General features: G+C 41.8%; 1 protein-coding gene across 4 annotated transcripts in view; it reads right to left on the bottom strand.

The window, feature by feature from the left end:
• Positions 1-8,632: 8,632 nt before the first annotated feature.
• GNG4 (G protein subunit gamma 4) overlaps positions 8,633-18,121 on the bottom strand; it is a 121,434-nt gene continuing 111,945 nt past the window's right edge. For all 4 annotated transcript variants that reach the window (XM_077486624.1, XM_077486622.1, XM_077486625.1 and 1 more), the window contains exon 4: positions 8,633-10,314. In XM_077486624.1, the coding sequence (XP_077342750.1) occupies positions 10,186-10,314 (129 nt within the window). In that variant the 3' untranslated portion in view covers positions 8,633-10,185. The remainder of the gene's footprint in view (positions 10,315-18,121) is intronic.

The following is an 18,121-nucleotide window of genomic DNA, read 5'->3' as shown; positions in this document are numbered from 1 at the left end:
CTTACTGGGGGGTCTGCTGAAGATCTGGTCTGGTATCACTGGAAGAAGGTGTTGCTTGGGAGTTGGAAGGAAGCAACCAACTGTCCCTGGACATTTTGTGAGTACAGACTACTGAGAGATCTTAGAGACATTTGGGCTGCTGCCATCAGTGTTGGATTTATAAGGGGGCAAAAGGGGTAATTGCCACAGGCCCCCCTGCCTGGGAAGGCCCCCCAGGCTTCCTTTAGAAAAAAAATAAATAATTATAATATTGGTTTTAGTATTAAAAAACACAAAAGTGTGTGTGTGGTTCTGTGGTTGTCAGGATATAGAATGGTTAAACCTGACTTCAGGGGCAAAAAATAGGATGAGGGCTTCTGGCAGATGTTTTACATTTCAACTTTTGTAATTTTACAATTTTAGATGTTTGTTTTAACATGACTGTATTGAGGAATGTATTGCCTTGTTTATGAAAGTGGCTGGGGCAAGGGAAAAGCTTAAAAAAATGTTGTGCCAGGCAACAGCTCCAAACCCATAGTGTTTGAGTGAAGTTAATGACCAGCCATGATTTTTCGCAGCGAGAAACATCAGAGAGAAGCTCACTCCCCCACTTGATCCTGATTGGGTCAAGGGGCAAATCCGACACTCCGCAATCTCAAATAGGGTAAAACTTTTTTTACCAAGTTTTATCCAGAATTCAAAGAATGGTCGAATTCGCCCTGCATTAAAATTAGGCTAGAATGACATAGAAGAATGTCAGTCAAAATTGGCAGAGAATAGAGGATCTTCCTTCCTTATGAATTGCATCGCGTGTAGCAGTGGGTTTTATCCTAAATCCTTTCACCAGACTTCCCACAAATTAATTTCCGTTTGCCAAATTTGTCAGCTTGTGGATCTGTACACAATGCCTCCTGTGTGCATGTGAAAGGCTAAGTATTCTGTGCCTACTGGCTGTCAAGGGCAGTGTCCTCAAGATGATAAAGTTTAATGAGTTGAAGATTTTTAAGTGCAGGAAGAAAGAGTTTTTGTAAATATGGCAGTGTGATGCATAACTGTGAGTATATATATATATATATATATATATATTTTTTTTAGAACAAATGTGGAGTATCATTCATTTCAGTATACTTTTTTAATTGTCATATAATTTAATTCATACGTTGAGGAACCCCCAAACTTGAAGTGGCCTGGGCCCACGATGGTCTAAATCCAGCACTGACTGCAAAACTCCAGTGTGCTAGAGAGTCAGCTGTGTGATTGCTAAAGAGGACTTCAACTGGTGTCCTGCGGAGCTCAGTCTATCTGTAAAGGGACTCTGCTCTTGGTGTTCTAAAAGAAGAAGCTTGTGTGCTGTTAACTGCTTCTATTACAAGCCAAGTCCACGGTTGATACAAGCAAGGACTTCTGCTTCAGCTATACACAAAGGAGTTTACTATCCCCAAAGTGTACATAGTTCTGTTTTTGGAATATCCCACTCAATTCCCTCAACCCTATCCAAGTTCTCCAAAAATAAAAACAACAAAAACCACCCCTAGACTGGTTATTGAGGAAAAGTGTGGGTGAGATTGTGTATCTGGCTATGGGGCAATCCACAAGGAAAGAACCTGGGTAAATTTCCAGTGCCCCCCCCCCCTTCCTTTTTAGTAACCAAAACTGCAGTACTTATCCTCATGACTCGTCGCAGGAAGCACCCTCATGGCTAACAGAGGACAGAATTAGAATTAGACTTGGGAAACATTAATAAATCACAGGGACCAGGTGGCTTGCACCCAAGGGTACTTAGGGAACTCAGTAAAGTAATTGCCAGACCATTGTTCCTAATTTTTACTGACAGTCTACTGACTAGAATGGTACCAGCGAATTGGAGAAAAGCCAATATAGCACGAATATTTAAAAAGGGACCAAAATACATACCTGGGAATTACAGACCAGCCTAACATCAATAGTATGCAAGCTCTTGGAGGGCATGATAAGGGAATATATACAAGATTTTAGTAATGAAAACGGTATCATTAGCAGTAATCAGCATGGATTCATGAAAAATCATTCTTACCAAACCAATCTGTAAACATTCTATGAGGAAATGAGTTGCCATCTAGATAAAGGAAGGCCCGTAGATGTGGTGTATCTGGATTTTGCAAAAGCATTTGACACAGTTCTTCATAAATGTTTACTGTACAAAATAAGGTCCATTGGCATGGACCATAGGGTGAGTATATGGATTGAAAACTGACTACAAAGGTGAGTTCAGAGGGTAGTGATAAATGGGGAATACTCGGAATGGTCAGGGGCTGGGTAGTGGGGTCCCACGGGGTTCTGTGCTGGGACCAATTCTATTTAATCCATTCATAAATGACCTGAAGGATGGGGGTAAACAGTTCAATCTCTGCATTTGCGAATGTTACTAAGCTAAGCAGGGCAATAACTTATCCGCAGGATGTGGAAACCTTGCAAGAAGATCTGAAAAAATGAATGGGGAGGGCAACTACATGGCAAATGAGGTTAAATATGGAAAAATGTAAAAGAATGCATTTGGGTGGCAAAAATATGAATGCAATCTATACAATAGGGGGAGAACCTCTGGGGGAATCTAGGATGGAAAGGGACCTGGGGGTGCCAGTAGATGATAGGCTCAGCACTGGCATGCAATACCAAGCTGCTGCTAACAAAGCAAACAGAATATTGGCATGCATTAAAAAAGGGATTAACTCCAGGGATAAAATAAAAATTCTCCCACTCTACAAGACTCTGGTCCGCCACACCTAGAGTATGCTGTGCAGTTCTGGGCACCAGTCCTCAGGAAGTATGTACTGGAAATGGAGCATGTACAAAGAAGGGCAACAAAGCTAATAAAGGGTCTGGAGGATATTAGTTATGAAGAAAGGTTTGCGAGCACTGAATTTATTCTCTCTGGAGAAGGGACGCTTGAGAGGGGATATGATTTCAATTTACAAATATCGTACTGGTGAGGCCACAATAGGAATAAAACTTTTTCACAGAAGGGCAGAAGGGAGTTTAACAAGACACGTGGCCACTCATTAAAATTAGAAGAAAAGAGTTTTAACCATAAACTACGTAGAGGATTCTTTACTGTAAGAGCGGCAAGGATATGGAATTCCTTTCCACAGGCGGTGGTCTCAGTGGGGGGCATCAATGGTTTCAAAAACTATTAGATAAGGACCTGAACAACCAAAACATACAGGGATATACAAGGTAATACTGGCTTATAATCACACACATGGGTTGGACTTGATGGACTTGTGTCTTTTTTCAATCTCACCTACTACGTAACTATGCAACTATATTCATCATGACCGCTTCATTCATCATGACTGTGTGGTCCTCAGGAGAGCAGGACATGAGGATCAAATGTGGTCTGTTTCTGTCCTGGGGTTCAGATGGAAGTCTGTTGTGGATCCCAAATCTGGAATTCTACAGTTAAGCTGGCTTCACCTATCCAAAAAGCTACTTTTCTTTGTTTTATTTCAAGGTCGGCCTGTTCAGCGCGTGAGTTTTGTGCCCCCAAATGGTGACCACCTTCCACTGCCAGTTATTGAAGTTATGTCTAAAGTACAGTTGATGCTGAACCTTCCTTTGTGTTTCAACAAGGACACTGAAAGTGGGCAATCCTCCTAATTTCCTGATTAAAAAATACCCTTCCCTTCTATCCTTTTAAAGGAGAAGGATACTTCAGCTCCTTTGTGGATGTACAGCTGAAATGAAGTTTGAGTGAGTTTCTGTTGTCGCAAAGGGCAGTTGCTCACTAAAGTTCTATACAAGAACCACGTACCATTATGTGGTGCTAAATAATTTGTATGGGATTTATTAATGATAACAAGAAAAGCAGTAAAATAGATGTGCTGCAGCCAGCAACAATAGGCCCAACCCCAACAACAATAGAACCCACCCAGCAGTAATAGATAGCAACTAGGGTTGCCACCTTTTCTTCAAGCCAAACCAGAACACTTTATTGGCCTGGGACACCTTTTGGTGCCCCAAGGAGAGTAGTAATGTGGTAAACATAGGGTGCCCCAGCAAACAGTGGGTGTGGCCAAATTGCTTTTGGTGATATCATCTTCCTGCCCCCAATTAGTGCCAAACCTGCCTGCAGCTCTTAGACAGCAACAGATTTGTGTGTCACTATCTTGGTTACTTTGGGAGCCACAGCCCAATCTGAATAATGTGTCCGGGTTTCATTCCGCCTGAAACCCGGACACATGATTCAGAACCCAGACTGTCCAGGTGAATCCTGAACAGGTGGTGACCCTACTAGCAACACTAGACCTACCCCAGCAACAATAGATCCCCTACACAACATTAAACCCCACCAGCAACAATGGACTGCCCGTTACAAAATACCACCTCAGAAAAAATAGATCCACCCCTGCAGCAATAGACCCCCAGCAACATCAACAGATTCCCCTGGGTATTATACAACTGAAGTAGCACCTTGTTACCAGCAGATGACATCCTTGCTATATATAAATAACACAAATTTAAAATAAGGCAAGACAGTACAACCTAGCAAAAGTGTCTAAAAAAAATCTTCAAAAAACAGAATCATAATTTTTCCCCACTCTTATAGGGACATTAGGAAGTTTATTGTCAAACAGCTTTATTAGAGAAACAGAATTTGAACCAATATGACACCTTTAACATTCTATTGGATTACTGCATCTAGCGTTAACAGCACCAACAAAAAAAACCTGGTCACAACCAAACTTCAGTTACATTTACTAACGTATTTGTCCTGTGAGGCGGTTGCACTGGTGGAAAGTAGAAGTTATATAAAACTCTATATAAAGGGGTCTATGTAAAGAAAATTTGCTATGTCTCAAGCATATGCACAGCTCTCACAAATAATAGATATAATAGTATAGAAAAATCTTGTGCTAAATATAGGTAAGACTGTTCCACAGGTGGAATCCACATATCTGTTCACTCATGTAATATATGATCTGTTATAACTGGGAGATCATTGGGATCTGGTAAGCAGCACATTTAATTATATTTGGAAAAACGGATTGAAAACATTCTTTCACTGGAAGTGGTTCACTTGATTTCATAGAAAGATTTGAATATGGATTGAAATGAAAACACCAGGACACTTTTTATATGATTTTTTTTTTGATGAAAAGATATAATTTTATTATTTTTTTGATGAACTTTTAATTTGAACTTTATTTTTTGATGAATAATTTTCTGATGAATTTGGTTTCACAATACATTATTATGTTCATTTAATCACATGGGGGTAATTTTTAAGAAAGTAAACTCTCCTCGTTTGTTTGTACTTATAGGTAAACCTATAATAAGGTAAACCTATCATAATGTTACCTATAGGTACTGTAAATAGCTCCTAAACATGCACAGTTTAGGGGATATTTGCTGTATAGTGCGCCAATTACATCATTGGCGCATTCGCTCTGAGGAAATGGCCGCCCAGGTCTTTTCTTCAGGGCCTGTGCTGGAGGCTGCAACCCCGGAAGAAACACTGGGGAAGATGTCCCAGAGGTGTGCGGGCGCCGCTGCAGGGCTTCGATCTAAGGTATTTCATAATGGGCTAGTATGCAATGCATACTAGCCCATTATGCCTTTGTTTTGCAGGTTTTTTTGTTTTTTCTTCACAGGGATTTCAATAAAATTATTATTTATTACTGAAATATAAAGAACTACAGGGCAAAACTTTAACTAGCAATGCAGTTCCTTATATTTCAATGATCTTCTTGTATTGGTCTTCCTGTTGGCAGCTGGTTTGTTTGTTTATTTTTAAAATGTATTGTTGTTATTTTCTACGTTTTCATTTCTGGGATGGATATTAGAACATTATCATTTATATTTCTGTAGCAATTTTCTTCCTGGGGGTTCAAAGTGCTTTATCTGCTGTTGGGGCAGGTGGTGAGGCAGCCATCTCAAACTAAGGGCAATTTTAGACAGGAGTCAAATAACCAATAAGCATTTTTCAAGAGTGCGAGACGAAACCAAAGCAAAGATAATGAGAATATGCAAAATACCAGATTATGGCTATTAGATGGATCTGAGGATCATAGAAAATAAACATTAGGCAAATTAGGGTCATTAATCGTGAGAGTTTTTCAAATGTTTAAGACATTTGTATAGCAATTTTTTTATTCATAGGCCCCATAAAGTTTGTTTTTTTTGTTTTGGTCATTATTTTCTTGATATCGTGTCGTTCATACTTCAAACTGCTTAATTAACACAGGTGCACAACATGATTATTTATCCTGTCCTATACCTGTAAGTAGTGGTATATCACTACTTTTACTAATAAAAAAACTTTCAGCATTATTTTAATTATTGTTATGACAAAATCAATGTATAAGCCAGTTCACAAAGATTCAGGATGCTGATAACTAAGTTTCATAGATAGTGATAAAACTACTAACTACACTTCATAAGATAATTCATAATAAATAAGGTTTTGAACAGTTAAATACCCATTAATGTGGAAAAACCATTAGTGCACAGCGAAGCCATTTTTAAAGTTTCTGAATTTAACATTTGAGTACAGCTGCTTTGAACACTATTGCTGTAGGTTTTTTTCTGTTTCAATAGACTCTATTGAAGCCGTCAGCTTATTGTTTAAGTTCGATTTCTCAATCAACCAAATTCTGATGGTAGATTGAACCAAAGTGGTTGAAATTAAAAATTGCCACATGTATGGCCAACTTTACGGCTTGTTTAAAAAGCCATCACATCCTGCACATTTTTTGGTGCAGTGATTTTTTATTGGTCTAATGCTCCTGGCAGTAACTAGAAGCTGAAGGCATAGGGATGGGATGATGGTCGGACATTGTTCTTACTGTGTTAATATGAAAAAGCATGAAAAGTAGTAAACACATAAGTTCCTTGTTGGCCAGTCATTCTATAAGTTCATTATGCAGACACTACCCAGCCCATGTTACCATGCAGGAGAACAAAGCAAAACAATCACTGCCACTGCACTGGCCAGTCAGCTGGGAGATACATCAATGTTTTATAAAAAGGTATGGATGTGTTGAAACATATCTGCCCACATGCAATTATCCTTTAGGCCAGAGTCACATCTATCCGTGACTGCATTTGTCTGTTTTTGGTGCATTTTTAATGTGTGTTGTGTTTTCATTATTATGCATCACAGCACATAAAAATGCACAGAAATACGTACATGCCTCATTTTTCAGACTACAGCGTGCAGAAGAGATCTGAACAGCCTCATTGAATAACATTGCTAATTATGTCATATGTGCTGTTTTGCTTTACTCTACATGCGTTAAAATGCAGAGATGTGAATGGGGCCTTACAAAGAACTGTGAACACTAAAGGTTCAAAATGGAAATAAACAAAAACATGGCACAATAATAGCAAATACAATGATAATGCAACACTGTTACAAGAATTTTCAGTACAAAATATGCGGTGACAGACTTTCTGGATCAAAAGTAATACTTCATATTCCGATCGCACGCGTTCATTCCTGGTATAAGCTCTCAAGGTTTCGGTGCTGCAGCAACAACCAGCTGGATACTGGTTCAAGTCACAACAGATATTTGCCAGCACACCAAGGATCTGCACAAAGTGGCGTCCAAACGGGTAGTTTATTGCAAGATCACAACACAAGAAAGGTGCAACGTTTGAGTCAAGCAGAACCACATCACATGCCTGACAAGGGGGTCCTGCGTGACTCCGAAACGCTGCACCTTTCTTGTGTTGTGATCATGCAATAAACTACCAGTTTGGATGCCACATTTTGCCGATCCTTGGTGTGCTGGTAAATATCTATGTTGTTTCTGGATCAAAAGTCGCAGACCCTGTGGCTTTAACACTTAAGCATGAATAAATGGATTGAAATGTGACTGGTTCAGCAGGGACTGTCCGAATTTCGATTCATGTATGGGCAGGGAGGTTGTACAGAAGTCAATTTATCTACCAACTCCTGTAGCACAGCCCTGTCAGATTTTCTCTGCTTGATCGCCACCACTGACTATAGCCTGCAACGCTGATCTGTGATTTCTGATGGTGGGTAAGACTCCTCGCTGTTAAAATACAATAGCTCAGCGGGGAGGACTCCCCTATTCACACTGAGTGTGTGGATAGGGGAATCAGGACATTTTTTTTTTGTTCAACCCATTGTTTAAACAAAAATATGACTCACCTATGGGGTTGCCTTGATGTATAATTATACACCATTAGACTGTAAGGCTCCATTCACACTAGTGCGATTTCAGACTTGAGTCACACAGAATTGCATGACAATGGAGATCACATTGTTTTCAATGGTCCCTATTCACATGAATGCAACTCAGCACACTGCAATTTTTGAAAATTTTCCTGTCCTAATTTGGTGCGAATCCAGTGGGATTTTGGCCCCAGTGCTGCTCTTTATTTTCAGACACTGACCTTGGGATACCAAAGCCTTACCTGATGGAGGTGCTGGGTCTCCTCTGATCAGTACTATTCATGTGGAATTTATTTACTTTCTAGCCATACTCTATACCTCAAATATTACATTTATTAGTAATCTAAAGGTAAATTCCAACCAACAATAGATATATTTTTTTTCTGAGTTAAATGAGCTATTAACAAAATCATAACTTTTAAATACTGTACCTGGCAATTACGATGTCAAGAGAAGGAGTAAACACGGTATACATTAGATTGTGTATACATCAGCATCAGAATTCAGGCAGACTGCATACCTACCATTATCTCCTTAACACCAATGCAATTTATTTTTTATCACAACTACAAAATATTACAAAAAATTCCCTTATGCTTTTATAAATAAGTAGCAAAACTGTTTTTCACATTCACAAAGAAGAAAGCATTTTATAAATACAACTTTGCCCCAAACATTTTGTTTAGCCATCAAACTTGGGATTTTTTTTTATTTTAGCAAGCTCTGGTGCTACCCATGTGTTGGTTTAATATGTTTTTTTAAATCAAAATTTCCCTTTTCATATTCTTTTTACTGAAAATGTATATGCAAGTTCAAGTGCTAGTAACATCTGTAGGTTGCTTCAAATTGTAACACTGATAATGAAACTAATGTGCTATCCAACACAAACCAGGATTTGTTAAATTAATCAATAGAGTATAAACACCAGTTTTCTTTATATACTACAAAGTGGTATCTGTTTTAAACATTTGAAGAGGGGGTGGAATGATGAAAAACTAATGTTACCGCTTCACTTTTCAATAAACTCCAACAGTATTTTGCTGCATTTTTTGTACCATGATCAGTGCTAACAATAGCAAAAATGATGTCCTAGCAAGGGGAACTGATGAACCATTAAGTGCTAGAAACCTTCAGCAGACCACCCACAATAAATGCTTCCTTCTAGCAAACATGAAAAGAATGGGGTCATGCAGAGTCAATAGGGCTGTCTATTTTACAAAGATTATCTACACTAGTAAGTCTGCTCTACTGAAGCCATCAGAATAAGAAGTATCTGTTCTACTAAAGGAGTATACTTTACACTAATCTGCAGACTTAAGGTCCGCTCTACACAAGCCACCCACATTGGAGTGGAGGTTTACTCTACACTACTAAAACTGGTGGGAATTTAAACATCGGGGAGGGCTCTATCACACTGGAAATAAAACTGGGGCAGCTGAATACCACATCATTTCTCTTGGTAGTCTTGCATGATATTACTTATTTTAATTGCTACTAAAACACAACACACCTATGACTGAGGTAAGTGACACACAGGGAAAAAATTGTGCAACTTTGGGCGCATGAATGGCAATTTGGATACACATATGGCATATTTAATTTTGTTATTTACACTTTCACTGTACTGAACACTGGTCTATATAAATCTTTCTTACAGTACAGTATTAGCCAATAAGTATGCCTTTACAGAATATATATGCACTTGTGATTTCTCTTAAACCTGCTTTGTTTTATAGCCCTGTGAATTGATCAACATTTTCCCTGATTTGCTTCAATACACTTATGCCAATTTGAAAGTACAATTATGTTACCAGGGTGCTACAACATATTAACTGCATCACTCGCTGTCTGTAGTGCTTTTATCCCTGCCACTCCAATGAATGGGCACTATTAAAGTAAAAGTATGTTATATAATACATGAGAAGCGATTTATTTTTGTTGAATACTGTGTTTGTGTGTAATCTATTGGTTAACTTAAAGTCACATTATACTGATATTATACTTAATGTGTGTGTCACAAAACCACATTAAAGAATAGTACAAAAGAATTTCTTCTCCCTAAATGGGTTTTCTGAGGCAGGCACTGGAAGTATAAGTGGATCTTCTCTAACATGGGCATCACAATAGGCCATCAAATCTGCTGCAGCTTTGGATATCTGAAAAAGAAAAAAAAAAGGAAAAATAGTATCTTGGTCAGCAGTCACTGGGAACAAATGCAGATTTTTTTTTCCAAGTACACCCATCGCCCATACTACAATGGAATTCAGATTGAAAAAGAAGTAAAATATAGGATTATTTGATCATTTATTTTTGTATGTTTGGCCAGAATGACAGCTTCTGCTGGCATATTTCTGACCTCATACTAGCAAACATTAGAGTTGATGTATGAAAAGCCTCAACAAAACTTTCCTGTTGACCAAAGCAACCAGCAGTGTTGCCAATCGTCAGTATGTTTACTGGCAGTAAAAAACAGACAATTTTCTTCTGCCAGTCTGGAACCATTTGTTCTGATGCCTGAGAGGTTTGATGGGAATTGTGCTTCATTCTTGAACTTTAGGATGGATTGCGAGCTGTTTGCTCTTAAGCCTAGGACTTATGCCTCTGACTTTATAAAGGTTCACACATCCATCAATCTGCTCACTGAGCTAATCAAGATATGGGCTTTTCAGCTATTACAGGAGAAGAGTCCAGTCTTGGACAGCTGGGAAGCTTTCACATTTGCTCTGGACTCTTATATTACAGTTTCTAAGAAAACCAGTGTTCCCAAGTCTATGAGTAAGCATCTAACGATGTGAAATGCGATCCCTATGTTGTCTTTGCTTGATGTGACTGTCATGTTGGGTTTTTACGCTTCACAATAAAGATGCCTTTCTATAGATTGCGGCAGTCCAAGACCTTTTTGTTTCTACCTGTTTAGTGCTCCTGTTGCTTTGCATCTGTGCCACTCCTCAGTTCTTAATTCTGCCTACTTTCCAGCCAAGCCTAGTTCTGTAGGCAATACTGATGGCTTTTCTCTGGATCTTTCCTTGCAATCAGTACATGTCACTCCTGGATCAGCTGAGGCGGGTTACCTAATCAGCTGGGTATAAAACACTGCCTCACTCTGAGGGCTTTGTGAGTTAATTGTCTTTCTCATGTTTGTCAAGTGTTCCTGTCTTCTGTTGCAGTGTTCCAGTGTTCCAAGACTGACCCGGGCTTCAGACCCTGGCTTTGTTCATCTTTATCCTGACTACTGGAATCCCTGCCTGCAGCTTTACCTCGTCTGTCCCTTGGCTATTCCTGGCAAGCCCCCGTGCACAGATTCACAGCCAAGGTAGCTTGTCCCTTTGTTACAGTGGGCTGTGTGTATTTGCAAGGGTGAGCGTACATCTCTGCGCCGTAGACTCCAACATAGGTAAGCCCTTACAGACTGTCACTGTGACTCTGGAGGGGATGTGTTGTGTCAGTAATCTGTACTGCTACACACTGCTGTCAGTATCACTGTGAGAGTCAATTACATGTGTGTGCCACCCATTCTGATTTCTTGCCCTCCCGAGTCCTGTCCCTAAGATACTTACTATAATGGAAAATAAAATAAATATGTTTTTTCCCTTATTATCTACCTTAAATCACATTGCTAATTACATATTGCACTTGTTTGTAGCCTAAATAGTGACATTTGTAACCTTTGGAAATGGCAGTAAAAACTTGGCTGTGCCAGTAAATTTTGGGTGTTGTGTCAGTAAATTTCAATCTGTTAGCCAGCCTCCAACTGTTGTTTTTGCTTACTAAATATGAAACTGAAATACATTCTGAGTATGGGCAACACAATTTGTGCAAATCAGCCTCATTGAATCTGCATAAACCATGACAAGTCTCTGGGTTAACCACTCATAGTTACTTGGAAAGAATTATGTCAGTTGACAGGGCACAACCACGAGACCTCAGGGGAATTCTCAGCTCAGATTTAGAGCCATCTTTAATTAAAATTAGAAAGGCTAAATAAAGTAATTAATATAGAGCCATCACAATCGTAGAGGCTAAATGTTCACTTTCTATTATATGCTCAATTGTGAGTGGTTCACTTTCTGTTTTTTCATGTTTTCTATGTAGGCAGCCAGCTGTACTTTCATTATGTAGGTAAGAGTTTTACAGTTTGGATTAGTGACAAGGAGATATGCCCATGGATATCATAGGTATTGCTTTCCCATATTTATGATAGCACTGACATATTATGCAGCCAGTACAGTGACAGAGTACATAGAACCAACAAAGTAAGTATGTGTCCCCAGGGGAATTTACAATCTAATGTCCCCTATATGTACTGTAAAGTTTTGGGGGGATTGTAGCTCCACAGGACTGAGTGCAAGGCTGTTAAACCTTTAAACAAAAAGGCTTTTATTTTTAGCAAGCAATTCACAGCAAGGCTTCCAGCAGCACACAAGCAAAAATACAAAATAAAGTCTGCTTATCTTTAGCACAAAAGTAAAAAGGCGCATACAGTTCATGGATGGGTCTTGGTCCCAAGGGTTTAATAGTCCTTGCAAAATCTTTTTAGCAGTCACCAGCAGATGCACAACTTTTCAAGACAGGTGTGTTCACCAACTCCTCCTCACCACCACACCTAGCACTACTTCCTGTCTTTTAAGAGCTGCTTCCTGAAGGCTCTCAACCCTGTGTGTGCTGGAACCCGTGTTAGTCAGGGGTGGAGGCTCTTTCCCATCCGAATATCACTTGAGAGCCTCCGAAATTCCGGGCCCCAAATATATCTTTATTAAACACAGCGAGAACTGCGAGTCAGTCCTCTCCTGACTAAGGCTATTCATGGGAATTCCTCACCAATCCTGGGTGATGCCCTGAATACGACCACACTTCTCTTAAAAGGGACCATAACCCAAATATCGGTGCTATATAGCACCCATCCAGGACCCAACCTTGGTGTCCTGTACATATTCCCCCCCTCCCCTGCCTCAATGCAGAGGTGTTGGAGGCACCATTCACCACCATGCAATGGACTTGAGAGAGGGCACCAGCATTCTAATGTCTCCCGGGTCTGTGCTCTACCCTGAAATTAAACTCCTGGAGATAAAGGAACCACCTTGTCATCCTGGCATTGGTGTGCTTATTTTATTTTATCTAGGTCAATGGTGCATGGTCTGACACCAGGCAAAGCCTCCTACCTAGGAGAAAATATCAAAAGGAGTCCAGAGCCCACTTGATGGCAAGACACTCCCTCTCTACCACAGTGTAGTTTTTCTCCGCTGTCATCAGCTTCCTACTCAGAAGGATGACGGGGTGCTATTCCCCATTGATCTCTTGATACAATACTGCTCCTAAGCCCTCACTAGAGGCATCTGTCTGCACCACAAACTCTTTTGCAAAATCAAGAGCCACAAGCACCGGATGCTGGCACAATGCCACCTTAAGCTTCTGAAAGGCTTCTTCAGCATCTGTATTCCATTTTATCATTACTGACTTCCTGCCTTTTGTTAAGTCAGTCAATGGTGCAGCAATGGTGGTAAAGTTGGGGACGAATCTTCGGTAGTTCTGTAAGGCTTCTACCTTATTCAACTGAGGTTTCACTAGCCCCCTACCCACAATGTACCCTAGGTACTTGGCCTCTTCCGTCCCAACCGCACATTTCTCAGGATTAATTGTGAACCCTGCTTTCCTCAGAGGGTCTATTACTGTCTGAACCCAGGGAAGATGGGACCCCCAATTGGTGCTAAAAATGACAATATCATCCACGTAGACAGAGGTGTATTGTCGATAGGGGCGTAATGTTTTGTCCACTGACCTTTGGAATGTGGCAGGGGCAGAGTGTAAGCCAAACGGCATCCTCTTATACTGAAAGTGGCCTTCGGGAGTGGAAAAAGCAGTTTTCTCTCTGACTTCTTTGGTAAGGGGAATCTACCAATACCCTTTTGTGCGGGACCCAACCTTTCAATTAACTCATCTACCCGGAGCATTGGATAGCTATCAAATTTGGACACTTCATTAAGTTTCCTAAAGTCATTGCAGAAATGCAGGGAGCCGTTGGGTTTCGGTACCAAAACTATTGGACTCGACCATTCACTCTGCTATTCTTCAATGATGTCAAGTTCAAGCATCCTTCTCACCTCTTTGGACACTGCCTTCCTATGAGCTTCTGGGCTGCGATATGGTTTTACTTGGACTCTTACATTGGGTTCTGTTATAATGTCATGTTCAATGACATTGGTGAGACCATGTAACCCCGAAAACATTGCTCTGTTTCTCTGCAGAAACTTCTTCGTTTGTTCAGTTTGAAGCTTAGAGAGGGTAGTAGCAATCTGCACCAGGTCAATTCTGGCAGGGTCTCTTGCCTTGACAACTCCCACGGTGGACACCTATTCTCATTCTCTCCAGGGTATTAACAAATTGATGTGATAAATTTGGTATGGTTTTCTTTTACCAGGTTGGTGCACCTTGTAGTTCACCTCACCAACTTTTTCCATCACCTTAAATGGACCCTGCCATTTGGCTAAAAATTTGCTCTCTACTGTGGGAATCTTAACATCCACCTGGTCCCCCACTTGAAACTGCCTGATGTTAGCGGACCAGTTGTATACCCTCCTCTGGGCATCTTGGGCCTTCTGGAGATGCTCCCTCACTAATCACATCACTCTAGCCACCCTCTCCTGCATTTGAGTGATATGTTCTAAAACCATTTTGTGTGGTGAGGTCTCACTTTCTCAGGTTTCCTTCACTAGATCCAGCAGTCCACGGGGTCTTCGCCCGTAAACCAGTTCAAACCTCAAGAAGCCTGTGGATACCTGTGGAACTTCTCGGATGGCAAATAACAGGGCAGGGAGCAACATGTCCCAGTCCTTACCATCCTTCTGGACCACTCTTTTTAACATTGACTTTAGGGTCTTATTAACCACTTCAGCCCCGGAACATTTTGCTAGCTTAAGTACAGGCCACTTTTTGCGATTCGGCACTGCGTTGCTTTAACTGACAATTGCGCGGTCGTGCGACGTGGCTTCCAAACAAAATTGACATCCTTTTTTTTGCACAAATAGAGCTTTCTTTTGGTGGTATTTGATCACCTCTGCGTTTATTTTTTGCGCTATAAACAAAAATAAAGCGTCAATTTTGAAAAAAACGCATTATTTTTTACTTTTTGCTATAATAAATATCCCACAAAAATATATAAAAAAAGTTTTTTTCCCTCAGTTTAGGCCGATACGTTTTCTTCTACAAAAAAAAATTGCAATAAGCGATTGATTGGTTTGCGCAAAAGTTATAGCGTTTACAAAATAGGGGATAGTTTTATGCCATTTTTATAAAAAAAAAAAATTTCACTAGTAATAGCGACGATCAGCGATTTTTATTGTGACTGCGACATTATGGCGGACACATCGGATATTTTTGGGACCATTGTCATTTATACAGCAATCACTGCTATACAAATGCAGTGATTCTTGTGTAAATGACACTGGCAGTGAAGGGGTTAACCAGTGGGTGGCAGTGTAGGGGTTAAGTGTTCCTAGGGGCGTGTTACTAACTGTTGGGGGCTGGGCTTTCTTTTAGTGAACACTGATCTCTGCTCCAATCACATGGAGCAGAGATCAGCGTCACTTGTCGCTAGGCAGAACTGGGAGATGCTGTTTACAACGGCATCTCCTAGTTCAGCCGCCCCGTGAGACGATCGTGTGAATGCCCGGGGTGATTGAGTCCGCAGGACCCGCGACCGGCACGCGATGGCAGGGAGAGAAATTTAAAGGGACGTACAGGTACGCCCATTTGCCTGCACGTGCCATTCTGCCGACGTACATCGGCGTGCACCGGTCAGGAAGTGGTTAAACCTCTCAACGAGGCCATCTGTCTGACGATGATATACGGACATCTGCAACCGCTTGATCTGAAACAGTTTGCACAAGTCTGCCATCACTTTTGACATGAAAGGGGTGCCCTGGTCCATCAACGTCTCCTTGGGGAACCCAGTTTGGGAAAACATTTGAAACAACTCCCAGGAAATGGCCTTAGAGGAGTTTTCCTTAAAGGGACCACTTCAGGATACCTAGTTGCATAATCCAGGACTACTAATATATATTAGTGTCCCCTGGCTGACTTTACGAAGGACCCCACCAGATCCATAGCAATCCGTTCAAACGGCATCTCAATTAAGGGCAGGGGTACCAGGGGGTTTCTGTAGCGGGACAACGGGGCGGTTAACTGGCAAGTGGGGCAGGATGCACAGTACCTTTTCACCTCAGCCTTTACCCCTGGCCAGTAAAACCTGTCAGTTATCCTGGCTTCTGTTTTTTCAGCTCCCAGGTGTCCCCCCAGTGCATCGTTGGGGCTAAATCAAGGAGCATCTGCTGATAGGACTGGGGAATCAGCAACTGCTCCACAGTTTCCCCTCGGCTTTCAGCTACTCTGTAAAGCAAGTCCCCGTTCAATGCAAAGTGAGGAAACCTTTGTTCAGCACCGGACACTTGTGGGACTCCATTAATTACGGATACCTGCTCCCGAGCACGGACCAAAGTGGGGCCCTGTAGCTGCGCAGTGCCAAATACACCTCTGGACACCCCCAAATCTGGTTGCACTAGCCTAGAGGAAGTTTCCCCCTCAACCAAGGTCTGCAATGGGGAAGATTCCTCTTCGTCCTCCCCCAACATGACCTGTAGCAAAGAGATCCCCCCGAGGTCAACTCTGTCTTGAGACCTGAAAGATGAGCATTATCAACTATATTCATATTTTCTGAAATTACATTATCAGTGACAGGTATCTCAACATTATGGGTGTGTGTTGCAGGTGGTTCTGGACCAGACCCCTCAAGGTTTGTCCCCTAAAAGGCTCAGTGCGCTCAGTTCTCCTGGCTGTCATGGCAGCCCCGTCTGTACCTGGTTCCACAGTTCAATAAACAGGCAGTCACGCCCCTCTATGATGTCATGTACCAGACTTATAACCCCAACCTCTTGTGTCACTGAGGTACAGCCATAAGAAACAGTCACAGGAACCAGGGGGTACTCTCTGGTGTCCCCATGTATGCACACTACCTGTAGATTCTTACTTACAGGGCCTAGTCTCCCGATCACCCTGTCATGTACCAGCGTCACCATGCTACCGGAGTCCAGAAGAGGCCTGGCAGGAAGGTAGTTCACCCACACTTCACACTCAAACCGTCCTGCAGCAAGATCAAGATGTGTGGCACATGCTTTTTGCACATAGAAGGATCTTCTTTGACCGAAATCCATAGGCTCCTCCTGAAGTGGGCATCGTGCCCAGGTATGCCCCTAGGACCTACATCGCCAACACTGTATGTCCCCCATCCTTGGGACAGAAACCAACCTCCATGGTTCTGCGGAAGATGATGCAGATTTGTGAGTTCCAATGTCTGGCAGGGCTTCTTTCCTAGGTGCTGTGGCTGGCCTGGTTGCCCTTGGTGTGTGTTCCCAATGCTTGGCAGGCCTGAGCAGGTTCACAGATTCTCCACCACGGTGTACCTTTCAACCAACTCTACCAGCTGGTCAGCAGTTGCAGGGTCTCTATGGCTTACCCATCCCTGTAGGTTGTTTCAACCCGGATGGCTGTGGTCACTCCCAGGCGCACCAGGATCTCTGCCTTCAGATGCTCATAGTCACTGATGTGCTCAGCTGGGATGTCAAAGTAGGCCTTTTGCAGGTCACCGGTAAGAAAAGGGGAAATAATGCCAGCCCATTGGTTACGGGGCCACCCCTCTCTCTCCGCTATCCTCTTAAAGGTAGTGACAAAGCCCTCTACATCTTCGCTGGGTGTCAGTTTTTGCAAGAAATGGCTGGCTCTCATCGATACCTGGTTTCCAGTGGCAACGACCACTTGCTCTCGTCCCTGAGCCAGACACTGCACTGCCTCCTGCAAGATAGCCACCTGTGTTGAGTGGACGCCTGCTGGGCAGTAAACTGAGTGGCTAGCAACTGTGTGCTTCTCTATTTGTGTGCCAGGGCCTGCTGCTGCTGAGCCATCAAAATCAAAGCA

This window comes from Lithobates pipiens, unplaced genomic scaffold, assembly GCF_037356315.1.
Source record: "Lithobates pipiens isolate NorthernLeopardFrog02 unplaced genomic scaffold, aLitPip1_a1.2 Scaffold_18, whole genome shotgun sequence".
NCBI lineage: Eukaryota > Metazoa > Chordata > Amphibia > Anura > Ranidae > Lithobates > Lithobates pipiens.
This window is presented reverse-complemented; position numbering and strand designations above follow the sequence as displayed.